This window comes from Saccopteryx leptura, chromosome 3 (assembly GCF_036850995.1).
Source record: "Saccopteryx leptura isolate mSacLep1 chromosome 3, mSacLep1_pri_phased_curated, whole genome shotgun sequence".
Taxonomy (NCBI): Eukaryota; Metazoa; Chordata; class Mammalia; order Chiroptera; family Emballonuridae; genus Saccopteryx; species Saccopteryx leptura.
Genome location: NC_089505.1, coordinates 125,310,350 through 125,330,303, shown reverse-complemented (window position 1 = coordinate 125,330,303; position 19,954 = coordinate 125,310,350). Strand labels below are relative to the sequence as shown.

The following is a 19,954-nucleotide window of genomic DNA, read 5'->3' as shown; positions in this document are numbered from 1 at the left end:
CAATTTGTAATCTGCCGCTCTGAGGGCAAGCACCTGCAGCCTTTCACAGACTATACACACAAGGAACTGCCCCAATACCAGCGAGCAAACTTAAATAACATTTGTTTACCCAACAAAGGCGAACTGTAAAAAAAACAAAACTGTGGTAAATTCAGACAATGAAATACTATTCAGTGCTAAAAAGAAATGAGCTACAAACCATGGAAAGCCATGGAGCAGGGGTAGTCAATCTTTTTATACCTACCGCCCACTTTTGTATCTCTGTTAGTAGTAAAAATTTCTAACCGCCCACTGGTTCCAAGGTAATGGTGATTTATAAAGTAGGGAAGTAACTTTACTTTATAAAATTTATAAAGCGGAGTTACAGCAAGTTAAAGCATATAATAATAATTACTTACCAAGTACTTTATGTCGGATTTTCGCTAAGTTTGGCAGAATAAATCTTTATAAAACAATTTACTATAGTTAAACCTATCGTTTTATTTATACTTTGGCTGCTCCGCTACTGCCCACCATGAAAGCTGGAACACCCACTATTGGGCGGTAGGGACCAGGGTGACTACCACTGCCATGGAGGAACCTCAAGGAGACAGTAAAAGGATCACTGGCTGCCAGGGGTTAGGGGGAGGGAGGGATGAATAGATGGAACACAGAGAATTTTCAGAGCAGGGAAACTATGCTGTATGATGCTATAATGGTAGAACCAAGTCATTCTACATTGTCCAATTTCATAGAGTGTACACCACCACCAAGAGTAAACCCTAATGTAAACTATGGACTTCGGGTAATAATGATGTTTCAATGTAGGTTCATTTTGGTCCTATCAAAATCCCAGCTGGCTTATTTGTACAAATTGACAGCTGATCCTAAAATTCATATAGAATTACAAAAAACTAAGAATAGTGAAAACCATGTTGAATAATAAGAACACAGCTGGAAGATTCATTACAAAATTCATGCAAAATTTATTACAAAGCTAGTGGACTAGCTTTGTAGTACTAGCATTAAAGACAGATATATAGGCCAATGGAACATAACTGAAGAGTCCAGAAATAAACCCTTACACTTACGAACAACTGATTTTGGGCAGGAATGCCAAGACAATGAGGAAAGGATACTCTTTTTGACAAATAGTGCTGTAACAGGATAGTCACACACAAAAGAATAAATTTGACCCTTCCTTACACTATACACAAAAATTAACTCCAAATGGATTATATACCTAACTGTGAGCTAAAAATAACTCTTAGAAAATAAACTGAATTCCATCAGAATAACTTTTGTGCTTCACATAATACTATGACAACAAAGAGAAGACAATCACAACATGGTAGATAACTTTTGCAACTCACACATCTGACAAGGGACTAGAATATATCAAGAACTCTTACAACTCAATAATAAAGAGACAACCTGATTAAAAATGGGCAAAAGATCTGATCAGACACTTCTCCAAAGATATACAAATGACCAAAAAGCACCTGAAAAGATGCTCAACATTATTAGCCTTTAGGGAAATACAATATAAACCACAATGCAATACTTTATAGCCACTAGGACGGTTATATCAATAGTAAAAATAATTTAAAAACCCCAGTAAGTTTTGAGAACATCATGCAGAAACTGGAACCCTTCAGCACTGCTGGTGGGTATGTAAAATGGTACAAGTGCTTTGGAAAACAGGCAATTCCTCAAAAGATTAAACACGGAATTATGACACAGCAATTCCACTAGTAGGTACAGAACCAAGATAAATGAAAACACATCTGTATAAAACCTTGTAAATAAATGTTCATAGCAGCATTCAAAACAGCCAAAAAGTAGAAACTCAAATGCTCATCAACTAATGAATGGCTAAACAAAATGAGGTAAATCCATACAACAGAATATTTCACAATAAAAAGGAATGAGGTCCTGCTACATGCCATAACATACATAGATGAATCCTGAAAACATTATGAAGTGAAAGAGGCCAGTCACAATAAGACACATATTAGTATGTAATTTGGGATGTATCTCTCATTGGAAAAATGCAAATTAAAACCACAAAAATACTTCTACATACTGTCAAATTGTCTAAAATGAGATTGCTAATATAAGGTGCTGGTAAGGATGTAGTGCAAATAGAACTCATATATTGCTGACTGGAGTGTTAACTGGTGAAATCACTTTAGAAAACTATTTGGCAACTTATTTTGAAATGCATCAAAAAACATGATGGATTGATAGAGGGATGGATATATGTTAAAATGAGTATGGCAATCCTGACCAGGAGGTGGCGTACTGGATAGAGTGTCAGACTCGGATGCAGAAGACCCAGGTTTGAGACCCCGAGGTCTCCAGCTTGAGCGCGGGATCATCTGGTTTGAGCAAAGCTCACCAGCTTGGACCCAAGGTCGCTGGCTCAAGCAAGGGGTTACTAAGTCTGCTGAAGGCCCCCGGTCAAGGCACATATGAGAAAGCAATCAATGATCTAAGATATTGCAACGAGAAACTAATGATTGATGCTTCTCATCTCTCTCCGTTCCTGTCTGTCTGTCCCTATCTCTCTCTCTCTCTGTCTCTGTAAAAATAAATAAATAAATAAAATGAGTATGGCAAAATATTAACTGCAGAATCTAAGTGGTGGGAGTACAGGTGTCCAAACAATTCTGTCAACTTCTCTGTATTTTTGAAGATTTCTGTAACTAAATATATAACTGCTCCATTACAAAGCAATTCCACTCCTGGATATATACTCAAAATAAGAAGGTGCTTATGTACATTAAGTATATAAAAAAGAATGTTCATAGAGATTTATACAGCCAAAATTAACACAACCCAAACATATATTAACAGTAGAATAAACTTATACAAATGAATACTGTACAGCAATGAAAAATAATATGAACTTTCACATACTTGTAAGAACACAAATGAATTTCACAATGCTGAACAAATTATTCTATTTGACTTCAAAACTAGAAAAAACATAATTATGGTTATAAGAGGTCAAAATAATGGTTGTCTTTGTGGAAGAGGTATTGACTGTTGAATGGGGTATAAGGGAGTCTTTTGGGGGTGGGTGGAAATAGGCTATATAATTAAGATACTGTTAGCTATACTGTTAAAGATATAATGATTATTGTATATAAACAATAAAAAGGTTTACACACACATATACAAGGTTGGCAAAAGTAGGTTTACAGGTATAAGTACACGAAAGTTTACTCTTGTATTATCATTTATTAATTACAGTAGTATTTATTTGTATAACTGTAAACCTACTTTTGCCCACCCCTGTATGTTACACTTTAACTGTATAAGATTATATACAGCTACCTCGGAATTCATGCTTACCCCCTACTCATTATTCTTTTGGCTCCAAGCTCCCTCACTCATAGTTTAATAAGGGCAGATCTTTTGGTTTTACTCATTTTTTACACTGATGTTCATATAAGGCTTCATCTGAAGTCTTCAAAACCTGAAAAATAAATTTAGGATCCTCAGCCTAATCACAAACTGATCCCCCAACTTCCAAGTCTACATCAAACAATGAAATACTTGATTATATACTATTTCACACTGAATTAACAGTTTTATGTATATATTATACATTAATCTTGTCCCCTTAACTAAAATGCTAATTCCTCAGGGATAAAGGACTCACTTCTCCTTTCCCTTGGGTGCCTAACACAAACTTGGGGCTGACAGAAAATAGGTATCAAGAGCACTGCTTTTGCCTGACCTGTGGTGGCGCAGTGGATAAAGCGTCGACCTGGAAATGCTGAGGTTGCCGGTTCGAAACCCTGGGCTTGCCTGGTCAAGGCACATATGGGAGTTGATGCTTCCAGCTCCTCCCCACCTTCTCTCTCTGTCTCTCTCTCTTCTCTCTCTCCCTTTCTCTCTCCTCTCTAAAATGAATAAATAAAATTTAAAAAAAATTTTTTTAAAAATCTTAAAAAAAAAAAAAGATGGTGCTGCCCACATGGAAACCCATAAAAAAAAAAAAAAAAGAGCACTGCTTTTCACCCATAAGCCTTGGTGCTCAGTTTATGGTAACTGTTTCCCCCCCCTATAAATATGAGAATTAAATGGTTATACAAAATCATCTGTAATTTTAACTAGTTGGCTTATAACTAGTTAAAACTTAACTAGTTTCAGTTATAAAAGTCTCACTCTTCTGAAAGCCATTCAGTTTCATAAGAAATTCAAAGAATTTTAATAAACTTGGAAACAAATAAATCTGGAGGACTGCTTTCTTTCTCACACTTTCAGATCTATTAGTTACTTTACAGTATGCTCTCTGGATTAAGTAATAAGATAATTACTCAACTGGCCCCTGGGAGCACACTCCAGGTTGGCTATTTAATTAAAAGATAGATATATATGCATTCACATTAAACTGAACTCAAAGTATTCTTAATCAGTTAAAATAAAGGAACTCGGAGACTTCAAAATCAACATACCATAAAGCCAAATTGAATGTCAAAATCAAAAGGTCAGGCAGATTCTCCAAGAGCAGAAAATATATTTAGTTCTCCATTATCATTTTACTTCTCTATTGCATGTAGCAATCTCTTATGCCATTAAAAGCACACACTTTGGCTGTCATTAAGCCAGCTTTTCCTTATATCTTTCACTCACATTTCCATTTTGTGTGAGTCTTTAGTATTTTCATCACCTCACTATTAATTTCATTTATATCATAATTGCAAAAAACCTGAATTCTGAGCATGGTAGCAATATCGTAAGTGTTTGTTAAGTTTATTATTAAAAGTTACTGGTAAGAGCCCTGGCCGGTTGGCTCAGCGGTAGAGCGTCGGCCTAGCGTGCGGAGGACCCGGGTTCGATTCCCGGCCAGGGCACACAGGAGAAGCGCCCATTTGCTTCTCCACCCCTCCGCCGCGCTTTCCTCTCTGTCTCTCTCTTCCCCTCCCGCAGCCAAGGCTCCATTGGAGCAAAGATGGCCCGGGCGCTGGGGATGGCTCTGTGGCCTCTGCCTCAGGCGCTAGAGTGGCTCTGGTCGCAACATGGCGATGCCCAGGATGGGCAGAGCATCGCCCCCTGGTGGGCAGAGCGTCGCCCCTGGTGGGCGTGCCGGGTGGATCCCGGTCGGGCACATGCGGGAGTCTGTCTGACTGTCTCTCCCTGTTTCCAAGCTTCAGAAAAATGAAAAAAGAAAAAAAAAAAGAAAAAAAAAAAAAAAAGTTACTGGTAAGGAATCAATTTCTGGAAATTTGTGACAGCCTATGTTTTAAAATAACCTGTTTGAATAAATGATAGAAATACATCATCCCTAACTCTTTTGCTTGAAGGAAGATAATACAGAGAAGATAATTCTATTAAAAAATGGCTTGAGACATGATGACCAAGAAATACATTTAATTCCAGTTGTATTTACAATCATCCTATTTTTACTCCCTTCTCATTTCCAGATTTTAACATAGCTCGAGACATAATAAAGACAGAAAGCAGAAAGAAGGGGCACAAGTTGAACAAAGTCAGGGAGAACCTACAGAAGCCATTCTGTGACAATTTCTCAGTTTAAAAGAAACCAAATTAAATTAAGATCTTTTAAAAAGGAATCCCATTCTAAAGTATTATATTAAGATTTTTAAAGATCTAAATTTTACAATAAAATATGAAGGTTTCTAGAAAGTATTAACTAAAAAATATTTTAAGAAAGTCAAGTTTTTGGATCTTATGTACCAAGTAACTCATTACCCTATCTTCTCAAGTTACTCTATAATTAGCTCTAGAATTAAAGTGACATACAGACTGTCCTACTCTTAAAGGTGCATACATTCTTAATGGCAAAGAATCAGCCTTAATTAAAGGACATCCAGACTAGCAGATCAGGCATAAACAAAACCTCTGTAACAAAGATTATAAGTAAATAAGCAAAAAACAAACAAACCCAAAAACCTTTGCTTATTTATTTAAAAAAGACCAAGGCAAGCTGAATTACATAGAACACAAACCAAACTCAAATGAAAAAGATACAGAAAGATTAACTTGCCCAAAGCTCATGCACTTTATAAATTAGAAGTGACAGGACAAAACTAAATACAGTCAGATAAAAATAGTTAATGTGGGAGAGAAAAACAGCAGAACCCTTTAAAGTACAAAGGCCAAACACTAAAGCACATGATTCTGGGAACAATTTATACAGACGCACACTCTTACAGAAAAACCTAACTGGTTTTCACATTTACTCAAGTATTTGAGTATCTGCTATGTGAAAAGCATACTTCTAGCAAGCAAAGATGAATCAACAGACTTGGATTCTAATGGGAGTTGCTATAAATAATTAAAATTAAATAGGAAGGAAAAAAAAAGTAGGAAGGGTGAAGAAAGTGTCCTAAGGATGGTAAATGAACTCCTGAAGGAGTTCAGATTAAGAAATTAGTCATGTTGGGGGAGATCAGAAAAGGATTCATGGCATTTGAGTTGGGCCTTGAAAGCTATAATTTACATTGGAAATTAAGGGAAGAACATTCCTGGCAATGGGAATAGAATGACCAAAGACAGAGGACAGAAATCTGAAGGCATATATAGATTACAGCAAACTGTCCACTGACTAGAGCAGGGGTCCCCAAACTTTTTACATAGGGGGCCAGTCCCTCAGACCATTGGAGGGCTGGAGTATAAAAAGAACTATGAACAAATCCCTATGCACACTGCACATATCTTAGTTTTAAGGAAAAAAACAAAACGGGAATAAATACAATATTTAAAATAAAGAACAAGTAAATTTAAATCAACAAACTGACCAGTATTTCAATGGGAACTATGCTCCTCTCACTGACCACCAATGAAACAGGTGCCCCTTCCAGAAGTGTGGTGGGGGCCGGATAAATGGCCTCAGGGGGCCGCATGTGGCCCACGGGCCATAGTTTGGGGACCCCTGGACTAGAGTCAGACTCAAAAAGCTGGAAAAGTATATATAGTAAGGCGACAGATTTTGATTTTGACAGAGATCTAAGAGATTTTCAGGGATGAGTCATGAAGAATCACTAAGGACTAAGAAGTAAAGGATCTGATATGAATAGAATCTATCTAGCAGCAAGAAATTAAATGAATGGGGAGGAGAGGAGATGTCCATTAGGTTATTGTGAGGTAATGAGGATCCCAATTACGGTGGTGACAGAATGAGAGGGAGATGGCACATTTCTAAGTTAGTCACTGGGTGTCTACAATGTGTAAGGTACCATTCCACTCCACTTAGAAAATTTAGCATCATTCTAATTTTTTTTTTGAAGACTTCCCTGAGGAAGTCCTATTGTTTTTTTTAAATTAATTTTAGCAAGAGAGATAAGCATCAACTTGTTAGGCTTAGTTCCATTTAGTTGTGTACTCAGTACTTCTCCTATATGCCTCGAGCCAAGGACAGAATCCAGGATCCCGGTGCACTGGGACCACACTTTATTAACTGAGCCACTTGACCAGGTCTACGTCATTCTAATTTTTAAGAAAATTGTAATCTGGAAAAATAATTGTTAAAGCACCAGAGTTAATTTAGAAGGTAATATGTGATTTCTAGATAAATAATACAGTACAAATAAAATCAGAAGTGAGAGAGGAGAAATGGTCAGGGAAGATTTTATTAAGAGGTTGGAGTTGATCTGTACCTCAACAAAGAGAGGTGGAACTTCAAGAGGGGAAGAATATAATTTCATACATAGGGCATTTTTTAAATTATGAGGTTATTTGAGCCAAACTGACAACAACGCAGGGAATAAGATCTCAGATACTCCCATAGGGTATTTTTTTAAGTTAAATAATTTAATCAAGAAGACCAAGATATGTTAAATATATTTTGAGGTAATTTCTATCAAAATAGTAAACAAAATAAAACATAAAAACATCTTTAGTTAAAAAAAAAATCTTTAGTTACTTGAATTTAACTTCATAAAGGTATCGAAAAGCCAAGATATTACAGCTTTAAATGCTTAAAAATAAGCACTTTATTACATTATATTCTAGATTTTTAAAGAAGGGGAGTTACCTTTAATGAGTTCTACGAAGAGACCAAACTTAAAAAAAAAAAAAAGCTTTATTCAGTCACAATTTGAAATACCCAAAATGTTATGTTTTGTTATTTGTGAAAAAAAACTCCTCAAAACACAACAAAACTGGCCCTGGCCGGTTGGCTCAGTGGTAAAGCATCGGCCTGGCATACAGGAGTCCTGGGTTCGATTCCCAGCCAGGGCACACAGGAGAAGCGCCCATCTGCTTCTCCACCCCTCCCCCTCTCCTTCCTCTCTGTCTCTCTCTTCCTCTCCTGCAGCCAAGGCTCCACTGGAGCAAAGTTGGCCCGGGCGCTGGGGATGGCTCTGTGGCCTCTGCCTCAGGCGCTAGAATGGCTCTGGTTGCAACAGAGCAATGCCCCAGATGGGCAGAGCATCGCCCCCTGGTGGGCATGCCGGTGGATCCCGGTCGGGCGCATATGGGAGTCTGTCTGACTGCCTCCCCATTTCCAACTTCAGAAAAAATACAAAAAAAACACAACAAAAAAAACACAACAAAACCTAATAAACTCTCTTCGTATATATATATTTTTTCGGACGGAAGGAGGAAGTAGGGGGGAAGGAAGGGGGAGAGAGAGAGAGAGGCATCAACTTATTGTTCCACTTAGTTATGCAGCCATTGATTGCTACTCATATGAGCCCCTGATCGGGGCTCAAACCAATGACCTTCAGTTAGAGCTGGTGTCCTCAGAATCAATCCAGCAACCTCTGTGTTCCAGGAGGCTCTATCCACTGCGCCAACCACCAAGGATAAACCCTTCATATTTTACATGCGTGTGACAACCAGAGTTTGATCCATCAGACTCCAAAACCACAGCTACACTTGCATTCAATGCTGTATTAACAATAACTGATTTTACTTCTGATTTTAAAATTTCAAATGTATCAATCACAAAGTGTAGCAGAGGAGGAAGACATTAGTAAATCTCAAATTACAGTATATAATTACTACAAAAATGAGAAACCAATATTTACACACATATTCAGATAGAACTGTTAAGTGGTTTTTGTTCTTGTTTAATGATTAAGCTGTTAACAGAATGTCACTTTTTTTTGAGAGAGAGAGGAGAGAGGATAGACAGAAAGGGAGACAGATGAGAAGCATCAACTCTTAGTTTTGGCACTTTATTCATTGACTGACTTTAGTTATTCTCATACATGCCTTGGGGGGGCCTCCAGCTGAGCCAGTAACCCCGTGCTCAGACCAGTAACCTTGGGCTTCAAGCCAGTGACCATGGGACGATGTTGATGATCCCACACTCAAGCCAGTGACGTAGGGGTTTTGAACCTGGGTCCTCAATGTTCCAGGTTGACACTCAATCTACTGTGCCACCACCAGTCAGGAAAAAGAATGTCATTTTTTTTTAATGTTTATTTTACTGAGAGAGGGGAGAGGGGAGAAGGGAGAAGGGAGAGGGGAAAGAGACACCAATCTATCCCTATATGTGCCCTGACCAGGGATAGAACTGGCAACCTATGCACTTTGGCTGAGGCTCCAACAACCCAGCTATCTGGCCAGGGCCAGAATGTCACTCTTGAATTAGTATGACAAACTAGGTCTTAGAGCGACAGTGGTACTTCAATCTGTTCACATATATCTTTGGGCGCTGGACTGCCTACCAGCCCTTTTTACTTAAGGGGCTTCATTCCCCACTCTTTTTTTTTTTAGATTTCTGAAGCTGGAAACGGGGAGAGACAGTCAGAGAGGCTCCCGCATGTGCCCCACGGGGATCCACCTGGCACGCCCACCAGGGGCGATGCTCTGCCCCTCCGGAGCGTCGCTCTGCCGCGAACAGAGCCACTCTAGCGCCTGGGGCAGAGGCCAAGGAGCCATCCCCAGCGCCCCGGCCATCTTTGCTCCAATGGAGCCTTGGCTGCGGGAGGGGAAGAGAGAGACAGAGAGGAAGGAGGGGGGGTGGAGAAGCAAATGGGCGCTTCTCCTATGTGCCCTGGCCAGGAATCAAACCCGGGTCCCCCGCACGCAGGGCCGACGCTCTACCGTTGAGCCAACCGGCCAGGGCCTCATTCCCCACTCTTTATGTTCCTTCTTACAACTCTTATAAGACTGCTCTTCATGGGTAGATTTCTTTTGTATTCTTGATAAACACTCTGGAAATAGAATAGAGGGCATGACAAATTGCTTTGTTTTTACCTTCTAATTGAAAAAAAGCTCTAATCTCTGCCCTCCCATTTTTTTAAGGACTAAGATTCAAGTACTTTCTCATAAAATAAATGTTTTGTTATAGAATATAAAGGGTAAATAAAAAGCCCTAAATTATTTCATCAATAATTATTTTAAACCATTTCCTATATTTAATATTATTGAGATTTGATTTTTAGAATTGATTCCTTATAAATGATCCATAATAAAGAAAAAAAGACACTAAATAAGAATCTACATAGTTCTTATAAGACATTCAAATGCATTTGCCTCAAAAGAAATACATTAATTCAATGAAAAGAAAGCCATTCATTCAACCAATAACTGAGTGTCTAATGTGTGCCAGGCACTGTTCTAGGTACCTATAAAACAAGTTTTAAAATATCACATTTGGCCCTGGCCGGCTGGCTCAGCGGTAGAGCGTCGGCCTGGCATGCGGGGGACCCAGGTTCGATTCCTGGCCAGGGCACATAGGAGAAGCACCCATTTGCTTCTCTACCCCCCCCCCCCCCCCGGTCCTTCCTCTCTGTCTCTCTCTTCTCCTCCCGCAGCCAAGGCTCCATTGGAGCAAAGATGGCCTGGGCGCTGGGGATGGCTCCTTGGCCTCTGCCCCAGGCGCTAGAGTGGCTCTGGTCGCGGCAGAGCGACCCCCCTCAGAGGGGCAGAGCATCGCCCCCTGGTGGGCAGAGCGTCGCCCCTGGTGGGCATGCTGGGTGGATCCCGGTCGGGTGCATGCAGGAGTCTGTCTGACTGTCTCTCCCCGTTTCCAGCTTCAGAAAAATACAAAAAAAAAAAAAAAAAAATCACATTTGCGGCCCTGGCCGGTTGGCTCAGTGGTAGAGCGTTGGCCTGGCATGCAGGAGTCCCAGGTTCGATTCCTGGCCAGGGCACACAGGAGAAGCGCCCATCTGCTTCTCTACCCCTCCCCCTCTCCTTCCTCTCGGTCTCTCTCTTCTCCTCCTGCAGCCCAGGCTCCATTGGAGCAAAGATGGCCCGGGCGCTGAGGATGGCTCTGTGGCGGCTGCCTCAGGTGCTAGAATGGCTCTGGATACAACAAAGAGAAGCCCCAGATGGGCAGAGCATCGCCCCCTGGTGGGCATGCCAGGTGGATCCCTGTCGGGCACATGCGGGAGTCTGTCCGACTGCCTCCCCGTTTCCAGCTTCGGAAAAGTGCAAAAATAAAAAAATATTAAAAAATAAAAAAATCACATTTGCTTAGTGGGAAGAGACAGATAATAATAAACAAACATAGTAAGATAAGTGTGTTAGAAAGTGATAAATACTATGAGGGAGAACAGAACAGTGTAAGGAAGAATTCCAGGATCTTTTTGCAAGTTGCAATTTTAAGTAGGGTGGTCAGAGAGGGTTTAAGAAAATGTCATTTGAGTAAAGAACTGAAGGTGAGGGAGTCAGTCATAGTGATACCTGTGGTAAGAGCACTCCAGGCACAGAAACCAGAGCAAGGTTCTGGAGTATCCTAGGAACAAGGAAGCCAGAAAGGCTAATGGAAAGCCAGTAAGGGGGGGGAGGTAGTAGAGGTATCAAGAGAGGTATGTATGGGGCAGAGGGTATAGATTATATAGACTTTATGGGATACTGTAAGGAATTTGGCTTTTATGTTGAATGAAATAGGAATCCACAGAAGCTGAGCAGGGTGTCACGCTGTTTTATCAGAATCACTCTGGCTGCTGAGTTAAGAAAAAACTATTGGGAAGACAAGGGAGACCAGTTAGGAGGCTACTAAAGAAACCCAGGACAGAAATATATACTTCCTATAAACTTTTCATGGTGCAGTGCTTACTTTTTGCTAAATAAAAAAATCTGTCAGATTCTGTTAATAGAAAATAACTGGAACTTATTAAAAAGTTTAGCCCTGGCCAGATAGGTCAGTTGGTTTAGAGCATCATCCTAAAGCATAGAGGTTGCCATCTGATCTCTGGACACGTACACGAACAGATGAATGTTTCTCATTCTTCCTCCCTCCCTTCCTTTCTCGCTAAAATCAAATAAAAAAAAAAGTTTTTAAAGTTTGCTATATAGAGCTCTTGCCATTTATTTACATTGTGCAACACAAACACATAGATCTCTTTTAACTACTCACTACAAAAAAATACCAGTGGGCTCCTTTAATCAGCTATTTCCTTTATAAAAAAAAATTAATCCTACTGTACTGAGACTATTCTTTAAAGAAATTAGCCAATATGCCTGTAGCTCTGCTAATTATATACTACTTAAGCAAAAAAATAAGTTACCTTTGTCTACTGAAAATATAAATCATCTACCTTGGATTGGTGTTTCTTAGGTCACCTAAATCTTATTTCCTTTAGGGGGCACAAATTTTTTTCTAACCCAAGTTTCTCTTTTTATGCTCCCATTTTAAAAAGAAATTATCTTCTTTCAATTTTACCAAATTTACCTATCAGCATCTGGGCCATTCATTTCAGGAAAAGGCAACCACAAAAAACACTCACTGTCACAAATAACATGTTTCAAAACTTGTTCCTCCATAATGCCAAAAAACAAAAACAAAAACAAAGAAAACTCTCATTATTGCCTGACCTGTGGTGGCGCAGTGGATCAAGTGTCAACCTGGAAACGCTGAGGTTGCTGGTTCAAAACCCTGGGCTTGCCTGGTCAAGGCACATATGGGAATTGATGCTTTCTGCTCCTCCCCCCTTCTCTCTCTCCCCTCTCTATAATGAATAAATAAAATCTTTATTAAAAATTTTTTTTAAGTAAAATAAACTTTATTTTATTTTATTTTTTTTGTATGTTTCTGAAGCTGGAAACGGGGAGTGACAGTCAGACAGACTCCCGCATGCGCCCGACTGGGATCCACCCGGCACGCCCACCAGGGGCGAAGCTCTGCCCACCAGGGGGCGATGCTCTGCCCCTCTGGGGCATCGCTCTGCCGGACCAGAGCCACTCTAGCGCCTGGGGCAGAGGCCAAGGAGCCATCCCCAGCGCCCGGGCCATCTTTGCTCCAATGGAGCCTCGCTGCGGGAGGGGAAGAGAGAGAGAGGAAGGAGGGGGGGGGGTAGAGAAGCAAATGGGCGCTTCTCCTATGTGCCCTGGCCGGGGATCGAACCCGGGTCCCCCGCATACCAGGCCGACGCTCTACCGCTGAGCCAACCGGCCAGGGCCAGTAAAATAAACTTAAAAAAAAAACAACAAAAAAACTCTCATTATCATCTAGTCCTCTTGGAAAAGGCAAACACAATTCTCGACACTATGTTATAAGGGTAAGAGAAAAAGGGGAATAAGTCAAAGATATTCAATTTGCCTGGAAAGGGGTTAGGGAACATGAAAGGGGATTCTGAAATAAAAATTCATACCTCTACAAAAATTTGCTCATGAAACTGAAATAAGCACATACATATTCTTATTGTATTTTGAGGGTAACGAAAAGTAAAATATAAACAGTTTATTTTCTTCAAAGATTCAGAAAGACATCCAGATTTAGCTTCAATTTTTAAAGGGACTCCCTGTGACAATTCTTCGGAAGAAATGGGTGTGTGAACTTAAAAACATAATACTGAATTCAAATTCATTAATTCGTTCAACATTTAAGTGTTTTCTGTACCAGAAATTGTACAGAGCATTGGGGAACGTATATCCTGTTCTCCAGAGCTTACAGTCTTCAGTTATCCCACCACACTGAGTATCTACCAAGAGCCAAATGCTGGGGATACAACAGCAAACAGGAGACAGACACAGGATCCCTACCTGCAAGCAGTTTACACTATGGGAGGAGGGAAATGCCTGAAGGATAAGACATATATCTAATTAAATGAGGATATTAACAGTCAGGTGTTCTATGTGCTGTTTATGGATGTATAGAGGGCCCAGGGAGACACAAACAAGGGAGTGATGGATTCAGGGCGGGACTCCAGAAATAAGGTGACGGCAGAGCTGAGTTCTAAAGAGGATTAGATGTTCACCTGGCTGACCTTGGGGGAAGGGCTTCAAGCAGAGGCAGCAAATGGAGCAAAGGCAAAGAGGTATGAACAGGCTGGTGCATGTGGCAAGCCTGGAATACAGAAGGTGAGATAAGTCATGGAGGTTTCTGTATGCCACCATTAAGACTGGACTTGACTGGTATTTATGAAAGGCCCCTGAAGGCTTTAATCCAGAAAACCAACTTGTGTGATCAGGTTTTTCTGGTGTCATGAGACACTGGTTTACACAGGAATGAGAAAAGAATAACACTAGATAATGATGTCACCATGAAACAACAAAGGAGACTGCCCAGTTAGAAAACTTAAATCCCTTCTGGAAAAAAATTAAGCCCCTTAACTATGCAAGCCCTTCTGGAAAAAAAAGTTTTTAACCAATATCATTTAAAACTGAGTAAGTAGAGAAAAGGTTTGTATATATTATGGATTTTAACATCCACATATCTTGAGTTTTCTCAAGAGGGCTTAGTTCTTTATTAATTGTGTAAACACATCTGGGGATGCTGACTGATGTACAAAAAGCAATGAAACTATTTAGGAGAAAGCCTTCGATATAATGAGAGAACCACAAGTAACAGAAGGTATTTCTGAGATCAGGTTTAAGGGTTTCCAAAGTTCAAGACAATCTAAGTTTTAAATCAGAACGTTTAATAGGTGTATCATGGGGTGGAGTAAAGAAAGAGGAGCTAAAAAATTAATATATACATATAAATAAGTAACTTAAAATAAAAGGTTACTCTTGATATGGTGGAACTAAAATCACCACTTGAAGATCTTCTCCCAAGCAGGAGAAATGAACACCTACCAGATCCAGTTAACACAAACAGGGGAGGGGAAGAGGAGGGAGGGCAAAGAGGATGATCACACATGAAAATACAAACGGGGTGGAGGGCAACCACCCATCCAGAACCCATAATCCAGGTGGCGGACCTATGAGGAAATCATCTCCAGAGCTCAGACCCCACGATCCACACATAAAGGAAAAGGTCATTTCCAGCTCCACCAGCCAACCAGCTGCCGCCGGCCACGGAGAGATGATCACATACTCCGATCCCAGAACTCAAGGTCGGAATACCATTCCCACACCGAGCTTGAGAAGAGGTGAAGGACCCCCCCCCCCCAATTCTGACAGTGGAAAGCAGCCACCCTCAGACCCAGCCCTACGGGGGTCAACGCCCCCCAGGCCAGGCCCTGCCGAGGCCAGGGCCCGTGACAGCCTCGAAGCCCCCTCAACCTCGGCCGGCGCTGCAGTTACTCCTCGCACCCCCTCTTCCCAACACACACCCTCCCCTACCTGATATGGCGGCGGAGGCTCCTGATCCGGCTCCGTCCCCTCGCCAAAACTAGCCCGGTCGGACTGAGACTCGTGAAGCAGGGAGATGTCATCCGAAGTGGGGGATTTGAGGCAGTTCCCCATCTTCCGGGGCTACGGTGTGTGACCTGGGGGCGGCGGGGGGAGGGGACAGAAAGCAGTGGCGGGGTCTTTCGCAAGCCCCGCGGTCAGCCTCGGTCAGCGAGGTGGGGCTGGGCGGCAGGCTGGGGCTCAGGCGGCGGCGGCTCCCCCGCCCCCCGGCGCCGCCGAACGGCCGCTCATGCCAGCCCCCGGGGGTGGAGGCTCAAGGCTGGGCCGCGGGCTCCGCTGGGGTCGCAGCAGAAGCCTCCAGCGAGACGGCGGTGTGCTGGGGGGGGGGGGGCGGGCGGGGAGACGAGACACTTCCCCACCCCGCCCCCCCGCGGGGCGGCGGCGGCCGCGGAGCTGCTGGGCCTAATCCAGGTCAGGAGGGGGGGGCGCGGCCGTCGCGGCTGCCTCAGCTGCTGCCTCAGCTGCTCCTGCCCCTGCAGACGCCCGAGCCGCGGCCGCGGGCCTCATCCTACTCCGCCTCAAAGCGGGGACGGCAGCCGAAACGAGGCCAGCTGCGGCCCTGCGTCACGCCGCCGTGCGTGTTCTGGGCCCGCCCCCGGCGCCGGGAGGCGTGGGCAGCTCCGCCCCGCCCCCTCCCGCCCCAGCTGTTCCCCGGGGCTGTGTCTGTTCTGCTTATTCTCTGTATATGACTCCCAAACCTCTCTAGCACTCTGAAGTCTCCGGTGTCTCCCCACAGCCACTTCTCCCTCCCCGCTTGTCTCAGCTCTTACTTGTGCGCTGTTCTGACAGTCTTCTCACTGCCTTCTGCCTAGTGATCTATTTATACACCTTTATCTGAAGCTATCACTCCCATGGTTAAAATCTTAAATGGCTTCTCCCTTTATCCGTTGAAGAGAAAGTCCAAGCTCACTAAGGAACCTTCACTATCTATCCAATCACTTCCTTAATCTCCTACATCCCAGACAGAGATTCTTCCTCCAGTTGTATGTATATCAGATTGTTCTATTTCTTTGCATCTCTACCACCATAGTCCAAGCCACCACCATTTCTCACTCACACTATTGCAATACTCTAAAAGCTATTCTCTGTACATTCACCGTTACCCCTATCCAATCCATTATTTGCATAGTTAAATATCTTTTCTAAAATGTAAATCTGATCATATTATTTTGTTTAAAACCTTCAGTAGCTTCCCAATACTGTTATGACTAAGTATTAATTTTTAAATGGTTTACAAATCTGTTTACCTTCCTAATCTCATTAGCAGCATTGTCTCTTCACAGATTCTAAACTCTAGGCTGTCTAAATACTTGCAGTTATCTAGAAAACTGTTTCCTCTGGTTGAGGCCTTTACCCATATTGTTTCTTTAACAGAAACTCACTCCAGACCCTCTACCTCCCTCAGGCTAACCATTATTCCAAATTGGCCTTCCTGGAATCAACTTCATTTCTCCTGGGAAGCCTCTCTTGACCCTCCATTCTGTGTTAGTCACCTTCTCTGTGCTTTCAGTCCTGGGCTTTTCTCTGTCACAGTCTGATCAAGCTGAATCATCTGTCCCTCCACTGTGCAAGGCCTGGCACATTGCCTGAGGGAGAGTAGGCTTTCTTCTTGGTTGAATGAACAAACAACACAAAAAGCAATGTATGTAAAGGAAGACAAGAATGATGAGATGCTCCTAATATTTATTCAACAAAAGGACAAGAAGTGGGTTTTAACTCCACCCCTTTTTTTAGAGAGAGAGAAAGGGAGAGTTCTTCATTGCAGCACCTTAGTTGTTCATTGATTGCTTTCTCATATATGCCTTAACCCGGGCTCCAGCCAAGCCAGTGACCCTGTGCACAAGCTGGTGAGTCCACACTCAAGCCAGATGAGCCTGCGCTCAAGCCGGCAACCTCAGGGTTTTGAAACTGGGTCCTCAGCATCCCAGGCCAATGCTCTATCCACTGCACCACCGCCCAGTCAGGTTTGACTCCCTTTCTTCTTTCTTTTATCCATCATTTACTGCTTTTATTTATTTTTAAATTTTTATTTATTTATTTAGGTTCTAGATCTTATGCTAAGCACTAGGAAAACTGATTTGCCAGACCTTGCTTATTCCCGATAAAGCCCAGAGTCCAGCTGGGAAGACAAGCAGATGAGTCCTCTACCTCACCCACCAAAGATTTTTAGAGGATCCATAGGAGAGTGATTAGACCATTTGGGTGAGAATCTGAAAGGATTCTCGGAGTCCCTATTTTACAAAATTATCATTTTATTTAAATGTGTTCATGTACTCCCCCCCCCCACACACACATACACACATACATATATATATTTTTTAATGTGAGAGGAGGGGAGAGAGTGAGACAGAATCCTGCATGTGCCCTGACTGGGATTCACTTGGTAATCCTGGTCTGGGGCCGATGCTCAAATCAACCAAGCTATTTTTAGTACCTGAGGCTGATGTGCTCTGACCAATGAAGCCATCCTCAGTGCCTGGGGCTGATGCTTGAACCAATTAAGCCACTGGCTAAGGAAGAGAGAGAGGAGAAAAGAAGCAGATGGTCGCTTCTTTTGTGTGCCCTGACTGGGAACCCAACCCGGGATGTGCATATGCTGAGCCAATGCTGTATGCACTAAGCCAGTGGTCGGCAAATCATTAGTCAACAGAGCCAACTATCAATAGTACAACGATTGAAATTTCTTTTGAGAGCCAAATTTTTTAAACTTAAACTATATAGGTAGGTACATTGTTATTAACTTAATTAGGGTACTCCTAAGCTGGCCTAAGAGCCACACTCAAGGGGCCAAAGAGCCACATGTGGCTCGCGAGCCGCGCTTTGCCCACCACTGCTCTAAGCCAACCGGCCAGGACCTCATATCCCATATTTAATGCAACCTTTTTGCTGTATGCCCTCTTCTCCAAGACTTTCCTTTCTTCCCATTAATAGCTCTCACCTAAATAGGTGTATATCGTATGCCATGTTTACATCAGAATCTTTCACACATCCCCAAATGATCACTTAATTCTCTTGAACTTGGAAAATGAAATCAATGGATCTTTTGGAGAGAAAATTTCAGGCACATGCTTCTTTCCCTCCATTGCTGTTTTCCTTGTATACTCTAATGCAACAGTTTCTTAATGAAGCCCTTGCCTCTGAATCATCAATCTATCTCCACACTACTACCATGAAAAATGTGACCAGAGAGCATTCATTGACTTGTGGTTCAGAAATTTTATTTTATTTTTTGTATTTTTTCTGAAGCTGGAAACGGGGAGAGACAGTCAGACAGACTCCCGCATGAGCCCGACCGGGATCCACCCAGCATGCCCACCAGGGGCGATGCTCTGCCCACCAGGGGGCAATGCTCTGCCCATCCGGGGCGTCGCTCTGCCGCGACCAGAGCCACTCTAGCGCCTGGGGCAGCGGCCAAGGAGCCATCCCCAGTGCCCGGGCCATCTTTGCTCCAGTGGAGCCTTGGCTGCGGGAGGGGAAGAGAGAGACAGAGAGGAAGGAGGGGGGGTGGAGAAGCAAATGGGTGCTTCTCCTATGTGCCCTGGCTGGGAATCGAACCCGGGTCCCCCGCACACCAGGCCAACGCTCTACCGCTGAGCCAACCGGCCAGGACCTGGTTCAGAAATTTTTTATGGCATGAAGACATTTGATCCTATCCTTATCTCCAGCTCCAACTAGGCATTCTTCTACTCCAGCCACATCACACTACCTGTCATGCTGTCACTTTTCACTATCCTCTTCCACTTCTGACTTTTTGACAGGCTATCCCTTCTGTTGAAATTCAGTCATCTTTTAAGACCACTTTCTTTATGTAGCTCTCCTTGATTTCACTTAGTTGGAATATATGTAACAATATAAAATAAATGGGACTTATTATATTATGTTGTGTATATCTATATATATATATCATATATTATATTATATTGTGTATATCTATATATCACAATGAATATTTCAATGCAATTTTTCATATATATAATCATAACTTCCATTTATTAGCCTGAGCCAGACATATAAGAGCCCTGAAAGGTATATTGACATTCTTGTTTTGTAGGAAGAGAAACATGGTATGGCTTCACATTGAGACAGGCCAGTAAGCCAGGATAAGTGGAATAGGGAAACTAAGACCAATAGTAAATCGGCCAAGCAGTTTCCTTGCCATATTGTGGTTCACTTTTCGTGTTCTCACTGTATCACAAATTTTAAAATTGTATATATCTAATTTTGTATTGTGGGTTTTTTGCTATGTCGCGGGATTTTGCCGTATGTAGGTATTTTTATATATTTATTATTTTAATTATTTTTGTGGTAAAATAAGCATTTTCTAGCCTAAAAAATTGAAAACAACAAAATATATTAATTAAAACATTAAAAGAATATTAAATAGAAATAAAGCCTTAAAAATATATAAATAATAAAATAAATATAAGGTCACTACTTTGCGGGTTTTCTTTTCTTTTTTTTT

The 19,954-nt window shown here is 42.0% G+C and overlaps 1 protein-coding gene across 1 annotated transcript in view; it reads right to left on the bottom strand.

The window, feature by feature from the left end:
* RNF11 (ring finger protein 11) overlaps positions 1-16,036 on the bottom strand; it is a 55,496-nt gene extending 39,460 nt beyond the window's left edge. The window contains exon 1 of the mRNA XM_066376250.1: positions 15,424-16,036. Coding sequence (XP_066232347.1) covers positions 15,424-15,546 — 123 coding nt within the window. The 5' untranslated portion in view covers positions 15,547-16,036. The remainder of the gene's footprint in view (positions 1-15,423) is intronic.
* Between the last annotated feature and the right edge of the window lie 3,918 nt (positions 16,037-19,954).